The sequence below is a fragment of the Zonotrichia albicollis genome, chromosome 38 (assembly GCF_047830755.1).
Source record: "Zonotrichia albicollis isolate bZonAlb1 chromosome 38, bZonAlb1.hap1, whole genome shotgun sequence".
In the NCBI taxonomy this organism is placed as follows: Eukaryota; Metazoa; Chordata; class Aves; order Passeriformes; family Passerellidae; genus Zonotrichia; species Zonotrichia albicollis.
In genome coordinates this window covers 1,052,756-1,069,690 of record NC_133856.1, presented here as the reverse complement: position 1 = coordinate 1,069,690, position 16,935 = coordinate 1,052,756, and the positions used below count along the sequence as shown (strand labels likewise).

The 16,935-nt window shown below is 55.1% G+C and overlaps 2 protein-coding genes across 2 annotated transcripts in view; both read left to right on the top strand.

Moving 5' to 3' along the window:
* The first annotated feature begins 1,594 nt into the window (after positions 1-1,594).
* On the top strand, positions 1,595-6,547 carry KCNA7 (potassium voltage-gated channel subfamily A member 7). Its single transcript, XM_074531718.1, has 2 exons — positions 1,595-3,346; positions 5,666-6,547. The coding sequence occupies exons 1-2, from the start codon at positions 2,834-2,836 to the stop codon at positions 6,530-6,532; spliced, it is 1,380 nt and encodes a 459-aa protein (XP_074387819.1). The 5' UTR covers positions 1,595-2,833; the 3' UTR covers positions 6,533-6,547.
* Positions 6,548-8,488: 1,941 nt separating this feature from the next.
* Positions 8,489-16,935, top strand: part of PNKP (polynucleotide kinase 3'-phosphatase) — a 19,337-nt gene continuing 10,890 nt past the window's right edge. The window contains exons 1-3 of the mRNA XM_074531650.1: positions 8,489-8,935; positions 10,771-10,817; positions 14,282-14,603. Coding sequence (XP_074387751.1) covers positions 8,698-8,935; positions 10,771-10,817; positions 14,282-14,603 — 607 coding nt within the window. The 5' untranslated portion in view covers positions 8,489-8,697. The remainder of the gene's footprint in view (positions 8,936-10,770; positions 10,818-14,281; positions 14,604-16,935) is intronic.

Here is a 16,935-nt window from a genome sequence, read left to right as displayed (position 1 = left end):
TGGGGACACCACAGGTGACAATTTGGGGACCCCTTTGGTGACACCTTGAGGACCCCCCTTGGTGACAATTTGGGGACACCCTTGGTGACACTTTGGGGACGCCCCTTTGGTGACACTTTGAGGACCCTCGTGGTGACAATTTGGGGACCCCCTTGGTGACACTTTGGGGACCCCCCTGGTGACACCTTGGGGTCACCACAGGTGACACAGAGTGGGGGTTTGGGGACAATTTGGGGTCAGGGTTGGGGGACACTCGGTGACAGCGGTTGGGTGGCTTGGGGACACCAGGGACAGGTTTGGGGTCCCCAAATCTTTGGGGTCACCCTGAGACCCCCCCAAAAAATTTAGGGACTCCCCAAAATCTGTAGGACCCCCAAAACCCCAATTCTGTTACTCCCAAAAATTTGGGGGGACCCCCAAAATTTTTAGGGCCTTCTCAGACCCCCAAATTTTTGGGGTGTCCCCAACCTTGAGATTCCTCAAAATTTTAGGGATCCCCCCCACTCCTTGGGTCTTCTTGAACCCCAAAAAAATTCAGGGGTTCCCCAAATTTTTGGGGACACCAAAATCTCCCCAAAGGTGTCCCCAGCTCTGAAGAACCTTGAGGTTCCTCCAACGTTGTAGAACCGTGGTTGGACCCCCAAAATTTTGGGGTCCTCCAACGTTGCAGAACCCAAATATTTTAGGGTTCCCCAAATTTTTAGGGTTTCCCATTGGACCCCCAATAATTTTGGGGTTCCTCAAGAGTTTTGGGGTGTCCCCAAAGCTGAAGGACCTTGAGATTCCTCTGTAGTTTCACCTTCAAGGTTCTTGAGGGTTCCTCAAGAGTTTGAGGGTTCCCCAAATTTTTAGGGACCCCCGAAGAGTTTTGGGGTCCCCTGAACTTGTAGGGACCCTCCAAAAGTCTTAAAAACCCCCAAAACATTTTGGGGTGTCCCCAACCCTGAAGGATCTTGAGGTTCCTCCAACGTTGTAGAACCACGGTGAGACCCCCAAAAGTTTGAGGTTCCTCCAACATTGTAGACCCCCAATATTTTAGGGGTTCCCCCAAATCTTTATTGTCCAATTGTGACCCCCAAGAATTTTGGGGTCTCCTCAATTTGTAGAGACTCTCTAAAAGTCTTAAAAACCCCAAAACCTTTTGGGGTGTCCCCAACTCTGAAGAACCTCGAGGTTCCTCCAACGTTGTAGACTCCAAACATTTCAGGAGTTCCCCAAATCAAAAATCCAAGAGTTTTGGGGTCCCCTGAACTTGTAGGGACCCTCCCAAAGTCTTAAAAACCCCCAAAACATTTTGGGGTGTCCCCAACCCTGAAGGACCTTGAGGTTCTTTCAACATTATAGATCCCAAATAGTTCAGGAGCTCCCCAATCTTTAGGGTTCCATTGGAACCCCCAAGAGTTTTGGGGTCTCCTGAAGTTGTAGGCACCTTCCAAAAGTCTTAAAAACCCCAAAATCTTTTGGTTCACCCCCAGCTGTGAAGAACCTCGAGGTTCCTCCAACGTTGCAGAACCCCAAATATTTTAAAGATTCCCCCAAATCTTCAGCATCCCATTGGAACCCCCAATATTTTAGGGGTTCCCCCAAATCTTTAGCATCCCCTTGGGACCTCCAAGAGTTTTGGGGTCCCCTCAACTTGGAGGGACCATCCAAAAGTCTTAAAAACCCCAAAACCTTTTGGTTCACCCCCAACTGTGAAGAACCTTGAGGTTCCTCCAACGTTGTAGGCTCTCAATATTTCAGGAGTTCCCCAAACCAAAAATCCAAGAGTTTTGGGGTCCCCTGAGCTTGTAAGGACCCTCCAAAAGTCTTAAAAACCCCAAAACATTTTGGGGTGTCCCCAACCCTGAAGGACCTTGAGGTTCTTTCAACATTATAGATCCCAAATAGTTCAGGAGCTCCCCAATCTTTAGGGTTCCATTGGAACCCCCAAGAGTTTTGGGGTCTCCTGAAGTTGTAGGCATCTTCCAAAAGTCTTAAAAACCCCAAAACCTTTTGGGGTGTCCCCAGCTCTGAAGGACCTTGAGGTTCCTCCAACATTGTAGACCCCCGAATATTTTAAGGATTCCCCCAAATCTTTTAGATCCTGTTGGAACCCCCAAGAGTTTTGGGGTCCCCTGAGCTTGTAAGGACCCTCCAAAAGTCTTAAAAACCCCAAAACATTTTGGGGTGTCCCCAACCCTGAAGGACCTTGAGGTTCCTCCAACGTTGTAGACCCCCAATATTTTAGGGGTTCCCCAAATCTTTACAGTCCCATTAGGACCCCAAGAATTTTGGGGTCTCCTCACTTGTAGCCAACACCCACAAGTCTTAAAAACCCCAAACCCTTCTGATCGTCCCCCAAATCTGAAGAACCTTGAGGTTCCTCCAACGTTGTAGAACCCAAATATTTTAGGGTTCCCTGAGTCTTTAGCCTCCCATTGGGACCTCCAAGAGTTTTGGGGTCTCCTCAACTTGCAGGCACCATTCACAACTCCTAAAACCCCCAGACCCATTTGACCCACCCCCAACTCTGAAGGACCTTGAGGTTCCTCCAACGTTGTAGACTCCAAATCTTTTAAAGATTCCCCCAAATCTTTAGCATCCCATTGGGACCTCCAATATTTTAGGGGTTCCCCCAAATCTTTAGCATCCCATTGGGACCTCCAAGAGTTTTGGGGTCTCCTCAACTTGTAGGCACCATCCACAACTCCTAAAACCCCCAGACCCATTTGACCCCCACCCCCCCAACCCTGCCTCCCCCCAGCGCCGGCGTCCCCCCCCGCCCCCCAGGCTGCCCTCGGTGCCCTCGGCCCCGGCCGTGCCCCGGCGCTCGGGGGGCGTCCTGGCGGGCATGGCGGAGCCGCTGGGCTGCTGCGAGCGCGTGGCCATCAACGTGGCCGGCCGGCGCTTCGAGACGCTGGTGCGGACGCTGCGGCGCTTCCCGGACACGCTGCTGGGCGACCCCCGGCGCCGGCGCCGCTTCTTCGACCCCCAGCGCCGCGAGTACTTCTTCGACCGCCACCGCGGCGCCTTCGGGGCCGTGCTCTACTACTACCAGAGCGGGGGGCGGCTGCGGAGGCCGCCGGACGTGCCGCTGGACGTGTTCCTGGAGGAGATGAGGTTCTACCAGCTGGGCGACGAGGCCGAGGAGCGGCTGCGCGAGGCCGAAGGGTTCTCGGTGGAGGAGCCGCCGGCGCTGCCGCGCGGGGGCCTGCGGAGGAGGGCGTGGCTGCTGTGCGAGCACCCCGAGAGCTCGCCGGCCGCCAGGGTGGTGGCGCTGCTGTCCGTGCTGGTCATCCTGGTGTCCATCGTGGTCTTCTGCCTGGAGACGCTGCCGCAGTTCCGCGCCGGCGCCGACGGGGAGGTGAGCGCGGCGGGGATCGGTGACGGGGGCAGTGTTGGGGTTGGTGGCATCATCCTCAGTGTCATTGTCATCATCCTCATCCTCATCGTCCTCATCGTTCTTATCGTCTTTGGTGTCATTGTCACCATCCTCATCATCCTTGTCATCTTCATCCTCTTCAGTGTGTCATCACTCTCATCATCCTCATCATCCTCAGTGTCAGTGTCACCATCCTCATCCTCATCATCTCCCTTAGTCTCAGTGTTCTCATCATGGCCATCATCATCATCATCATCATTGTTCTTGGTGTCATTGTCACCATCCTCATCATCTTCAGTTCGTTGTCACCATCCTCATCGTCCTCATCATCCTCATCATCTTCCGTGTCATTGTCACCATCCTCACCATCCTCATCATGGCCATCCTCATCTTCCTCATCATCGTTGGTGTTGTTGTCACCATCCTCATCATCCTCGGTGTCATTGTCACCATCCTCATCATCCTCGTCATCTTCATCCTCTTCAGTGTCAGTGTCATTACCCTCATCATCCTCATCATCCTCAGTGTCAGTGTCACCATCCTCATCCTCATCATCTCCCTTACTCAGTGTTCTCATCATGGCCATCATCATCATCATTGTTCTTGGTGCCATTGTCATCATCCTCATCATCTTCAGTTCGTTGTCACCATCCTCATCATCCTCATTGTCCGTGGTGTCATTGTCACCGTCTGCATCATCTTCAGTGTATTGCCATCTTCCTCATCGTCCTCATCATCTTCACCACCCTCATCATCCTCAGTGTCATTGTCACCATCCTCGTCCTCATCATGGCCATCCTCTTCTTCGTCATCCTCATCATTTTCATCCCCGGTGTTGCTGTTGCCATCCTCATCACCCTCATCCTCAATGTCATTGTCACCATCCTCATCATCCTCATCATCCTCATCATCTTCATCATCAATATCATTGTCACCATCCTCATCATCCTTATCATCCTCATCCTCTATGTCATTGTCACCATCCTCATCATCCTCATCATCCTCATCATCATCCTCATCATCCTCATCATCTGGTCTCCAACCCCATTAACCCCTCTGGGTGATGGATCTCAAGGTCTGGGTGACAGATTTGGGGGTCTGGGTGGTCTCCAACCCCCATTAAGCCATTTTGGTTGTCTCCAACTTCTGCTAACCCATTTTGGGGGTCTCCAACCCCTTTAACCCATTTTGGGGGTCTCCAACCCCTTTAACCCCTTTGGGTGATGGATCTGAGGATCTGGGTGGTCTCCAACCCCATTAACCCATTTTGGGGGTCTCCAACCCCATTAACTCACATTTGGGTGGTGGATCTGAGGGTCTGGGTGACAGATTTGGGGCCTAGGTGGTCTCCAACCTCTGTTAACCCATTTTGGGGGTCTCCAACCTCTGTTAACCCATTTTGGGGGTCTCCAACCCCATTAACCCCCTCTGGGTGGTGGATCTGGGGGTCTGGGTGGTCTCCAACCCCCATTGACCCATTTTGAGTGGTGGATCTCAGGGTCTGGGTGACAGATTTGGGGCCTGGGTGGTCTCCAACCCCTGTTAATCCATATTGGGTGGTGGACCCTCAGGATCTGGGTGGTCTCCAACCCCATTAACCCATATTGAGTGGTGGATCTGGGGGTCTCGGTGGTGGATCTCAGGGTCTGGGTGGTCTCCAACCCCATTAACCCATTTTGGGTGGTGGATCTCAGGGTCTGGGTGGTGGATCTGGGAGTTTTGTGCTGAATTTTGGATGTTTCCTCCACTTCCTCCTCACCGCCCACCTCTCTCCTCTCTCCCCACAGCCCCCCTCGCCCACCCCCACCACCCCCACCCCCACCAACACCAACACCACCACCACCTCCACTCCCCCTCCCCACTGCTAACCCATTTTGGGGGTCTCCAACCCCATTAACCCCTCTGGGTGGTGGATCTGAGGGTCTGGGTGGTCTCCAACCCCTGTTAACCCATTTTGGGGGTCTCCAACCCCATTAACCCATATTGAGTGATGGATATGAGGGCCTGGGTGGTCTCCAACCCCTGTTAATCCATATTGGGTGGTGGATCTGAGGGTCTGGGTGACAGATTTGGGGCCTGGGTGGTCTCCAATCCCCAGTAACCCATATTGGGTGGTCTCCAATCCCATTATTCCATATTTGGGTGGTCTCCAACCCCCATTGACCCATATTGGGTGGTGGATCTCAGGGTCTGGGTGGTGGATCTCAGGGTCTCGGTGGTGGATCTGGGAGTTTTGTGCTGAATTTTGGACGTTTCCTCCACTTCCTCCTCACCGCCCACCTCTCTCCTCTCTCCCCACAGCCCCCCTCGCCCACCCCCACCCCCACCACCCCCAACACCAACACCACCTCCACCTCCACTCCGCCTCCGCACCGCTCGGGCCTGACCGACCCCTTCTTCCTGGTGGAGACCATCTGCATCTGCTGGTTCTCGCTGGAGCTGCTGGTGCGCCTGGTGGCCAGCCCCAGCAAGGCGGCCTTCTTCCGCAGCGCCATGAACCTCATCGACCTGGCGGCCATCGCGCCCTACTTCATCGCGCTGGGCACGGAGCTGGCGCGGCAGCGCGGCATCGGCCAGCCCGCCATGTCGCTGGCCGTGCTCCGCGTCATCCGCCTGGTGCGCGTCTTCCGCGTCTTCAAACTGTCGCGCCACTCCACCGGCCTGCAGATCCTGGGCCAGACCCTCAAGGCCAGCATGAGGGAGCTGGGCCTGCTCATCTTCTTCCTCCTCATCGGCGTGGTGCTCTTCTCCAGCGCCGTGTACTTCGCCGAGGCCGAGGACGCCGCCACGGCCTTCACGTCCATCCCGCAGGCCTTCTGGTGGGCCGTGGTCACCATGACCACGGTGGGCTACGGGGACATGGCGCCCGTGACGGTGGGCGGGAAGCTGGTGGGCTCGCTGTGCGCCATCGCCGGCGTGCTCACCATCTCGCTGCCCGTGCCCGTCATCGTCTCCAACTTCTCCTACTTCTACCGGCGGGAGCTGCGCGGCGAGGAGGGCGGGGCGGTGGTGCCGGCCTCGCCCTGCCCACACCACCCCGAGGGCCCCGGGGACGCCGCCGAGAGCCCCAAGGAGGGCGGGGGGCGCCAGGAGGGCTGGGGGGTGGACGGGGAGGCGGGGGGGGGCGACAAGGGCTGGGCAGGGGGGAGGTTGGTGACCGAGGTGTGAGGGGAGGGAGGGGGGGGCATGGGGGGTGGGAGTGGGATGGACTGGGATGGACTGGGAGTGCACCTGGATGGACTGGAACAGACTGGAGTGCACCTGGATGGACTGGGATGGACTGGAGTGCACTGGAATGAACTGGGAGTGCACCTGAATGGACTGGAGTGCACTGGGATGGACTGGGAGTGCACCTGAATGGACTGGGATGCACCTAGAGTGCACTGGAGTGCACCTGGATAGACTGGAATGGACTGGAGTGCACTGGGAGTGCACTGGGATGAACTGGGGTGCACTGGGATGGACTGGGAGTGCACCTGGATGGATTGGAACAGACTGGAGTGCACTGGAGTGCACCTGGATGGACTGGGATGAACTGGAGTGCACCTGGATAGACTGGAGTGCACTGGGATGGACTGGGATGGAGTGGGAGCTCACCGGGATGGACTGGGATGGATTTGAGTGCACTGGGATGGACTGGAAGTGCACCTGGATGGACTGGGATGGACTGGAGTGCACTGGGATGGACTGGAATGGACTGGGATGCACTGAGAGTGCACTGGAGTGCACCTGGATAGACTGGAATGGACTGGAGTGCACTGGGAGTGCACTGGGAGTGCACTGGGATGAACTGGGGTGCACTGGAATGGACTTGGAGTGCACCTGGATGGATTGGAGTGCACCTGGATATACTGGAATGAACTGGGATACACTGGGATGGACTGAGAGTGCACCAAGATGCATTGGAATGGAGAAGGATGAACTGGGCCTGTACTGGGATGCATTGGGAGTGCACCTGGATGGACTGGGATGGACTGGGATGCACTGAGAGTGCACTGGAGTGCACCTGGATATACTGAGATGGACTGGAGTGCACTGGGATGGACTGGAAGTACACCTGAATGGACTGGAGTGCACCTGGATGGACTGGAAGTGCACCTGGATGGATTGGAGTGCACCTGGATATACTGGAATGAACTGGGGTGCACTGAGAGTGCACTGGAGTGCACCTGGATATACTGAGATGGACTGGAGTGCACCGGGATGGACTGGGATGGACTGGGAGTGCACTGGGAGTGCACCGGGATGGACTGGCATGAACTGGGATATACTGGAATGAACTGGGGTGCACTGGGATGGACTGGGAGTGCACCTGGATGAACTGGAATGGACTGGGATGGATTGGGATGGACTGGGAGTGCACTGGGAGTGCACCTGGATGGACTGGGAGTGCACTGGGATGGACTGGGAGCACACCTGAATGGACTGGGATGGACTGGAGTGCACTGGGATGCACTGAGAGTGCACTGGAGTGCACCTGGATATACTGAGATGGACTGGAGTGCACTGGGATGAACTGGGATGGACTGGGAGTGCACGGGGATGAACTGGGAGTGCACTGGAGTGCAATGGGAGTGCACCTGAACGGATTGGCATGAACTGGGATATACTGGAATGAACTGGGGTGCACTGGGATGGACTGAAAGTGCACCTGGATGGACTGGAGTGCACTGGGAGTGCACTAGAATGGATTGGGATAGACTGGGATGCACTGGGAGTGCACCTGGATGGACTGGGATGAACTGGAGTGCACTGGGATGGATTTGAGTGCACTGGGACAGACTGGGATGCACTGGGAGTGCACTGGGACGGGACTGGAAGTGCACCTGGATGGATTGGAACAGACTGGAGTGCACTGAGAGTGCACCTGGATGGACTGGAATAAATGAGGACGAACTGGGAGCGCACCAGAACAAACTGGGGGACACTGGGATGAACTGGGAGTGCACCAGAACAAACTGGGACACCGGGCAATAAAGGTGACACTTGGTGACACAGTGGGGTCACGGGGAGGTCACAGAGGGGGTCACGGGGGGTCCCAGTGCCCTTCAAGCCCCTCCCAGTGCCTCCCAGTCCCTCTCAAACCCCTCCCAATCCAAACCAGTCCCTCCCAGTCCCCTCCAGTTCCCCCCCACCCTTGGAGGACCCATCCCGTCCTGCACCGCCAGGGGGCGACGCGGTGCCGCTCAACCACCGGAAGCGGCGGCGTAGCAAGACCGGAAGTCGCCTCAGAGGAGCCAAAGGGGCGTGGCTTGTCCCTCAAAAGGCGAGGCCTAAAAAAGTGGGCGTGTCTGACGAAGGGGCGTGGCTTCGCAAGGACAAAAAGGGCGGGAATGACCCAACAAAAGGGCGGTGCTGTGGACGGAAGTGACGTCACGCAGACAGGAAGAGGCGGCAGTACCGGGCCGGGGTCGCTCCGGTTTCGGTTCTGTCCCGGTTCCGGTTCCGGTGCCATGCAGGCCGAGCTGCGGGGCCTGGCCGGGCCCGTGGCGCTGCCGGACGGGCAGCCCGTGCTGCTGGGCCGCGGGCCCCTCACCGGCGTCACCGACCGCAAGTGCTCCCGGCAGCAGGGTGGGTGTGGGGAGACCCCCGGGACCACCCCCGGTACCACCCCCGGGACCCCCTCATGCCCTCGGTTATGGGCACCGGGACCCCCCAACCACTTGCGGGTCGTGGGACACCCCCAAATTCACGCCAAGAACTCCAAAATCACCCTCAGGACCCCCAAATTCACCCCCAGGACCCTCAAATATTCCTCCCCAGGACCCCCAAGTTTCACCCTCTGGGACCCCCAAATATCCCTCCCAAAGCCATCCAAATTTCGCCCTCAGAGCCCCCAAATTTTGCCCCCCCCAGAACCCCTGAATTCACCTCCAAGATCCCCAAATATTTTCCCTAGAACTCCCAAATTCACCCCCCAAATTGCACCCCAAGAACCCCCAAATTTTCCCACCAGGACCCTCAGATTCTCCCCCCCCAGGACCTCCAAATTTCACTGCCCAGAACCCCCAAATTCACCCCTCCAGGACCCCAAAATATTCCCTCCCAGAACCTTTGAATTCATCCCCCAGGACCCCCAATTTCACCCTCTGGGACCCCCAAATATTCCTCCCCCAAGACCCCCAAATTTTCCCCCCAGGACCCCCAAATTCATCCCCAGAATTCACCCCCTAGAACCCCCAAATCGCCCCCAGGACCCCCAAATTTTCCCTACCCAGGGCCCCAAATTTCAGCCCCCAAAACCCCCAAAATCACCCCCAGAACCCCCAAATTCTCCCCTCCAGGACCCCCAAATTTATCCCCAAAATTCGCCCTTCAGGACCCCCAAATTCACCTCCAGAACCCCCAAATTTTCCCCCTCCAGAACCCACAAATTGATCCCCCAAATTCACCCCCAGGACCCCCAAATTCATCCCCAAATTCACTCTCAGGACCCCCAAACTTTCCCCCGTCAGGACCCCCTAAATTCACCCCCAAAAACCCCCAAATTCTCCCCAAATCTTCCTCCCCAGGACCCCCAAATTCACCCCCACATTCTCCCCCCTCAAGACCCCAAATTCTCCCACTAGAACCCCCAAATTCTCCCCTCCAGGACCCCCAAATTTATCCCCAAAATTCGCCCTTCAGGACCCCCAAATTCACCTCCAGAACCCCCAAATTCACTCCCAGGACCCCCAAATTTCCCCCCTCCAGAACCCACAAATTGATCCCCCAAATTCACCCCCAGGACCCCCAAATTCATCCCCAAATTCACTCCCAGGACCCCCAAATTTTCCTCCCTCAGGACCCCTAAATTCACCCCCAAAACCCCCTAAATTCACCCCAAAATTCACCCTCAGACTTCCCAAATTTCACTTCCAGGATCCCCAAATTGATCTCCCAAATTCTCCCCCAGGAGCCCCAAATTTCCCCCCAAAAACCCCCAAATTTCATCCCGAGAACCCCCAAATATTTCCCCCCAAAACCCCCAAATTCACCCACCAGAACCCCCAAATATTTTCCCCCAGGACCCCCAAATTTATCCCCAAATTCACTCCCAGGACCCCCAAATTTTCCTCCCTCAGGATCCCTAAATTCACCCCCAGACCCCCTAAATTCACCTCCAAAACCCCCTAAATTCACCCCAAAATTCTCCCCCAGAACTCCCCAATTTCCCCCAAAAAAACCCCCAAATTCACCCACCAGAACCCCCAAATATTTTCCCCCAGGACCCCCAAATTCATCCCCAAATTCACCCCCAGGACCCCCAAATTCGCTCCCAGAACCCCCAAATTGCTCCAAAATCCCCCCAAATTTCACCCCCAAACCCCCCCAAACATTCTGGGGACCCCTTTGTGGGTCCCCCCTCCCCTGTCCCCATTTTTGGGGGGCTCAGGGGGGTCCCCAACTGTGCCCCCTCCCCACAGTGGAGATCGTGGCCAACTACGCCGAGGGCACAGCACGGGTCACCCAGGTGGGGAGGGGTCCTGGGGGGATTTGGGGGGTCCTGGGGGGTCCTGAGGGGATTTTGGGGGGTCCTGAGGGGATTTGGGGGGATGTTGGGGGGTCCTGGGGGGATTTGGGGGTTCCTGAGGGGATTTGGGGGGTCCTGGGGGGGATATTGGGGGGTCCTGAGGGGAATTTGGGGGGTCCTGGGGGGATTTGGGGGGTCCTGGGGGGAATTTGGGGGGTCCTGGGGAGTTTTGGGGGTGTGCTGAGGGGGTTTTGGGGGGTCCTGTGGGGATTTGGGGGGATTTTGGGGGGTCCTGGGGGGATTTGGGGTGGGTTTTGGTGGTGGTGGTGGGGATTTTGGTTTTTTTGGGGGGGTTATTGGGGAGATTTTTGGGGATTTTTTTGGGTTTTACCCCTTTAACCCTTTCCGTGCCAGCTCGGGGTGAACCCCAGCTCTGTTGGGGGAGTTTTGGGGGAGATTTATGGGATTTTTGGGGGGATTTTTGGGTGGATTTATGAGATTTTTGGGGTGATTTATGGGATTTTTTTGGGGTTTTACCCCCTTTAACCCTTTCGGTGCCAGCTCGGGTGAACCCCAGCTCTGTTGGGGGGTTTTGGGGTGGATTTTTGGGTGATTTACGCGATTTTTTTGGGGTTTTACCTCTTTAACCCTTTCGGTGCCAGCTCGGGGTGAACCCCAGCTCTGTGGGGGGATTTATGAAATTTTGGGGAGATTTTGGGTGGATTTTTGGGGAGAATTTTTGGGTGGATTTATGGGATTTTTGGGGTAATTTATGGTGATTTTTTTGGGTTTTACCCCTTTAACCCTTTCGGTGCCAGCTCGGGGTGAACCCCAGCTCTATTGGGGGAGTTTTGGGGATATTTATGGGAATTTTGGGGGTGGGTTTTTGGGGTGGATTTATGGGATTTTTGGGGGAATTTTTAGTATTTTCGGGTTTTTTACCCCTTTAACCCTTTGGGTGCCAGCTCGGGGTGAACCCCACTCTGTTGGGGGGTTTTGGGGTGGGTTTTTGGGGATATTTATGGGATTTTTGGTATTTTCGGGTGTTTTACCCCTTTAACCCTTTCGTGCCAGCTCGGGGTGAACCCCAGCTCTGTGGGGGATTTATGAAATTTGGGGGAGATTTTGGGGAGGATTTGGGTAATATTGGGGTGGGTTTTGGGGATATTTATGGATTTTTTGGGGGGATTTTTGGGGTGATTTATGGGATTTTTGGGGAGGATTTTTGGGTGGATTTATGGGATTTTTGGGGGAGATTTATGGGATTTTTGGGGGTGATTTTTAGTATTTCCGGGTATTTGACCCCTTTAACCCTTCCCTCGCCAGCTCGGGGTGAACCCCAGCTCTGTTGGGGGAGTTTTGGGGGAGATTTATGGCATTTTGGGGTGGGGTTTTTGGGTGGATTTATGGATTTTTGGGGTGATTGATGGGATTTTTTGGGGTTTTAACGGTTTAAACCCTTTCGGTGCCAGCTCGGGGTGAACCCCAGCTCTGTTAGGGGAGTTTTGGGGAGGATTTATGGGATTTTTGGGGTGGGGTTTTTAGGTGGATTTATGGGATTTTGGGGTGGGGTTTTTTAGGTGGATTTATGGGATTTTTTGGGGGATTTTTGGTATTTTCGGGTGTTTTACCCCTTTAACCCTTTCGGTGCCAGCTCGGGGTGAACCCCAGCTCTGTGGGGGCATTTATGAAATTTGGGGGAGATTTTGGGAAGGATTTGGGGTAATATTGGGGTGGGTTTTGGGGATATTTATGGGATTTTTGGGGGCTTTTTTGGGGTGATTTATGGGGTTTTTGGCGTGATTGATGGGATTTTTTGGGGTTTTACCCCTTTAACCCTTTCCCTGCCAGCTCGGGGTGAACCCCAGCTCTATTGGGGGAGTTTTGGGGGGGATTGATGGGATTTTTTGGGGTGATTTACACCATTTTTGGGTTTTTTTTGGGGGGGATTTTTGGGGGATTTTTGGTATTTTCGGGTATTTGACCCCTTTAACCCTTTCGGTGCCAGCTCGGGGTGAACCCCAGCTCTGTTGGGGGGGGTTTTGGGGGGGATTTATGGCATTTTGGGGGAATTTTTGGGTGGATTTATGGGATTTTTGGGGGGGATTTATGGGATTTTTGGGTGGATTTATGGGATTTTTTTGGGTTTTACCCCTTTAACCCTTTCGGTGTCAGCTCGGGGTGAACCCCAGCTCGGTCGGGGGAGTTTTGGGGGGATTTATGGCATTTTGGGTGGGGTTTTGGGTGGATTTATGGAATTTTTTTTGGGTTTTACTCCTTTAACCCTTCCCTTGCCAGCTCGGGGTGAACCCCAGCTCTGTGAGGGATTTATGAAATTTTGGGGGGATTTATGGGATTTTTGGGGAGGATTTGGAGTCATTTTGCGGGTGTGTTTTTGAGGATATTTATGGGGTTTTTGGGGTGATTTAAGCGATTTTTGGGGTTTTTTTTGGGGGGGATTTTTGGTATTTTAGGGAAATTTTTTTTGGAAAAGAGGATTTTACCGGTTTAACCCTTTCGGTGCCAGCTCGGGGTGAACCCCAGCTCTGTGGGGGAGTTTTGGGGGGGATTGATGGGATTTTTGGGGTGATTTACACCCATTTTTGGGTTTTTTTGGGGGGATTTTTGGGGTGATTTAGGGGATTTTTTGGGGTTTTAACGGTTTAAACCCTTTCGGTGCCAGCTCGGGGTGAACCCCAGCTCTGTCGGGGAGTTTTGGGGGGGATTGATGGGATTTTGGGGTGGGGTTTTTGGGGTGATTTATGGGATTTTTGGGGGATTTTTGGTATTTTCGGGTACTTTACCCCTTTAACCCTTTCGGTGCCAGCTCGGGGTGAACCCCAGCTCTGTGGGGGGATTTATGAAATTTGGGGGAGATTTTGGGAAGGATTTGGGGTAATATTGGGGTGGGTTTTGGGGATATTTATGGGATTTTTGGGGGCATTTTGGGGTGATTTATGGGGTTTTTGGCGTGATTCATGGGATTTTTTGGGGTTTTACCCCTTTAACCCTTCCCTGCCAGCTCGGGGTGAACCCCAGCTCTGTTGGGGGAGTTTTGGGGGGATTGATGGGATTTTTGGGGTGATTTACACCATTTTTGGGTTTTTTTTGGGGGGATTTTTGGGGGTGATTCATGGGATTTTTTTGGGTTTTACCCCTTTAACCCTTTCCCTGCAGCTCGGGGTGAACCCCAGCTCTGTCGGGGGGGTTTTGGGGGGGATTTATGGGATTTTGGGAGGATTTGGGGTAATTTTGGGGTGGGTTTTTGGGGATATTTATGGGATTTTGGGGGATTTTTGGTATTTTACCCCTTTAACCCTTCCCTCGCCAGCTCGGGGTGAACCCCAGCTCTGTCGGGGTGTTTTGCGGTAATTTTTGGGGTGATTTACGCCATTTTTGGGGTTTTTTTGGGGGGATTTTTTGTATTTTCGGGTATTTTACCCTTTTAACCCTTTCTTTGCCAGCTCGGGGTGAACCCCAGCTGGGTGGGGGGCTCCGCGCTGGGCCGGGGGCGCTGCGGGACCCTCGCCCACGGGCAGACGCTGCTGTTGGTGAACGGGAGGTACCCCCTGGTGCTGCACCTGCCCCCGCAGCCCCCTCCCCAAAAAGCGACCCCCCAGCCCCCCCCGGGACCCCCCCCCGGCCCACAGAGCCCCCCCAGAGCCCGCCCGGGGCCGGTGGCAGAAATGGGGACCCCTCCTCACATTCAGCCCCGAGGGGGCCCTGCCCAGCTCCAAGGTAAAGGGATTTGGGGAGGGGGATTTGGGGAGGGATTTTGGGGAGGGGGCTTTGGAGATTTCGGGGAGGGGGAATTTGGGGATTTTTGGGGGGATTTTGGGGATTTGGGGAGGGGGATTTGGGGAGGAGGATTTTGGGAATTTGGGGGGAATTTGGGGAGGGGGATTTGGGGGGGATTTTGGGGAGGGGGATTTTGGGGGGAGGGGGAATTTGGGAGGATTTTGAGGGGATTTTGGGGGGATTTTGGGGAGGGGGATTTGGGATTTTGGGGGTATTTTGGGGGTGATTTTGGGGAGGGGTATTTTGGGGGGAGGGGGATTTTGGGAGGATTTTGGGGATTTGGGGATTTGGGGAGGGGGGATTTTGGGGGGATTTTGGGGGAGGGGGATTTTGAGGGGATTTTGGGGAGGGGGATTTGGGGAGGGGGATTTCGGGGGGGTGTGAGGATTTGGGGGGGGAATTTGGGGAGAGGGGTTTTGGGGAGGGGGAATTTGGGGAGGGGGATTTGGGGAGGGGGATTTGAGGGGATTTTGGGGGGTTTTGGGGAGGGGGATTTGGGGATTTGGGGAATTGGGGGAGGGGGATTTTGGGAATTTGGGGAGGGGATTTGGGGAGGGGGATTTTGGGGGATTTTGGGAATTTGGGGAGGGGGAATTTGGGGATTTGGGGAGGGGGATTTGGGGGGATTTTGAGGGGATTTTGGGGAGGGGGGATTTGGGGAGGGGGATTTCAGGGGTTGTGAGGATTTGGGGGGGGGAATTTGGGGGGGAGGGGGATTTTGGGGGGATTTTGAGGGGATTTTGGGGAGGGGGATTTGAGGGGGGTTTGGGGAGGGGGAATTTGGGGATTTTGGGGGGATTTTGAGGGGATTTTGGGGGGATTTTGAGGGGATTTTGGGGAGGGGGATTTGGGGAGGGGGGATTTGGGGAGGGGGATTTTGGGGGATTTTGGGGATTTTGGGGAGGGGGATTTGGGGAGGGGGATTTGGGGAATTGGGGGAGGGGGATTTTGTGAATTTGGGGGGGGTTGGGGAGGGGGATTTTGGGGATTTGGGGATTTGGGAGGGGGATTTTGGGGAGGGGGATTTGGGGGGAGGGGGATTTGGGGGGGATTTTGAGGGGATTTTGGGGAGGGGGATTTGGAGAGGGGGGATCTTGAGAGGATTTTGGGGGATGGGGATTTGGGGAGGGGGATTTTGGGGGGAGGGGAATTTGGGAGGATTTTGAGGGGATTTGGGGGATTTGGGGAGGGGGATTTTGTGGAACTAGGGGAGGGGGAATTTGGGGAGGGGGATTTTGGGGAGGGGGATTTTGGGGGGGGGTGTGGGGATTTTGGGGAGGGGGATTTGGGGAATTGGGGGAGGGGGAATTTAGGGAGGGGGGATTTTGGGGGGATTTTGGGGGGGAATTTGGGGAGGGGGGGGGATTTTGGGGGAGTTTGGAGATTTTGGGGGGATTTTGAGGGGATTTTGGGGAGGGGGATTTTGGGGGGATTTTGGGGGGATTTTGGGGATTTGGGGAGGGGATTTTGTGGAATTTGGGGAGGGGGATTTTGGGGGGGTGTGGGGGATTTTGGGGAGGGGGATTTGGGGAGGGGGATTGAGGGGATTTTGGGGAGGAGGATTTTGGGGAGGGGGATTTGAGGGGATTTTGGGGGGCCGGATTTTGGGGAGGGGGATTTGGAGAGGGGGGATTTTGAGAGGCTTTTGGGGATGGGGGATTTGAGGATTTTGGGGACAGGGATTTGTGGAATTTGGGGATTTTGGGGAGAGGGGGATTTTGGGGAGGGGGGGAATTTGGGGAGGGGGATTTGGGGATTTTGGGGGGGGGGATTTTGGGGAGGGGGGATTTGGGGATTTGGGGAATTGGGGGAGGGGGTATTTAGGGGGGGGGGATTTTGGGGGAGGGGGATTTGGGGGATTTTGGGGATTTTGGGGGGAATTTTGAAGGGAATTTGGGGAGGGGGATTTTGAGGGGGGGAATTAGGGGGGATTTTGGGGATTTTTGGGGAGGGGGGATTTGGAGAGGGAGGATTTTGAGAGGTTTTGGGGATGGGGGTATTGAGGATTTTGGGGAGGGGGTTGTGGGGAGGGGGGATTATTTGGGGAGGGGGATTTGTGGAACTTTGAGGATTTTGGGGAGGGGGATTTGGGGGATTTTGAGCAAGGGGGATTTTGGGGAGGGGGATTTGAGGGATTTTGAGGAGGGGGGGATTGTGGGGGGAGAGGATTTTGGGGGGAATTTTGTGGATTTTGGGGGTTTGGGGAATTTGGGGGAGGGGATTTTGGGGGGGAATGAATTTGGGGATTTTGGGGGGGGATTTTGAGGAGGGGGATTTGGGGAATTTGAGCAGGGAGATTTTGGGGGTCATTTGGGGATTA

Coding starts and splice junctions, on each gene's coding strand:
- KCNA7 (XM_074531718.1), top strand. CDS start 2,834: ATGGCGGAGCCGCTGGGCTGCTGCGAGCGCGTGGCCATCAACGTGGCC. Junction 3,347..5,665: donor GCGCCGGCGCCGACGGGGAG/GTGAGCGCGGCG, acceptor CTCTCCCCACAG/CCCCCCTCGCCCACCCCCAC.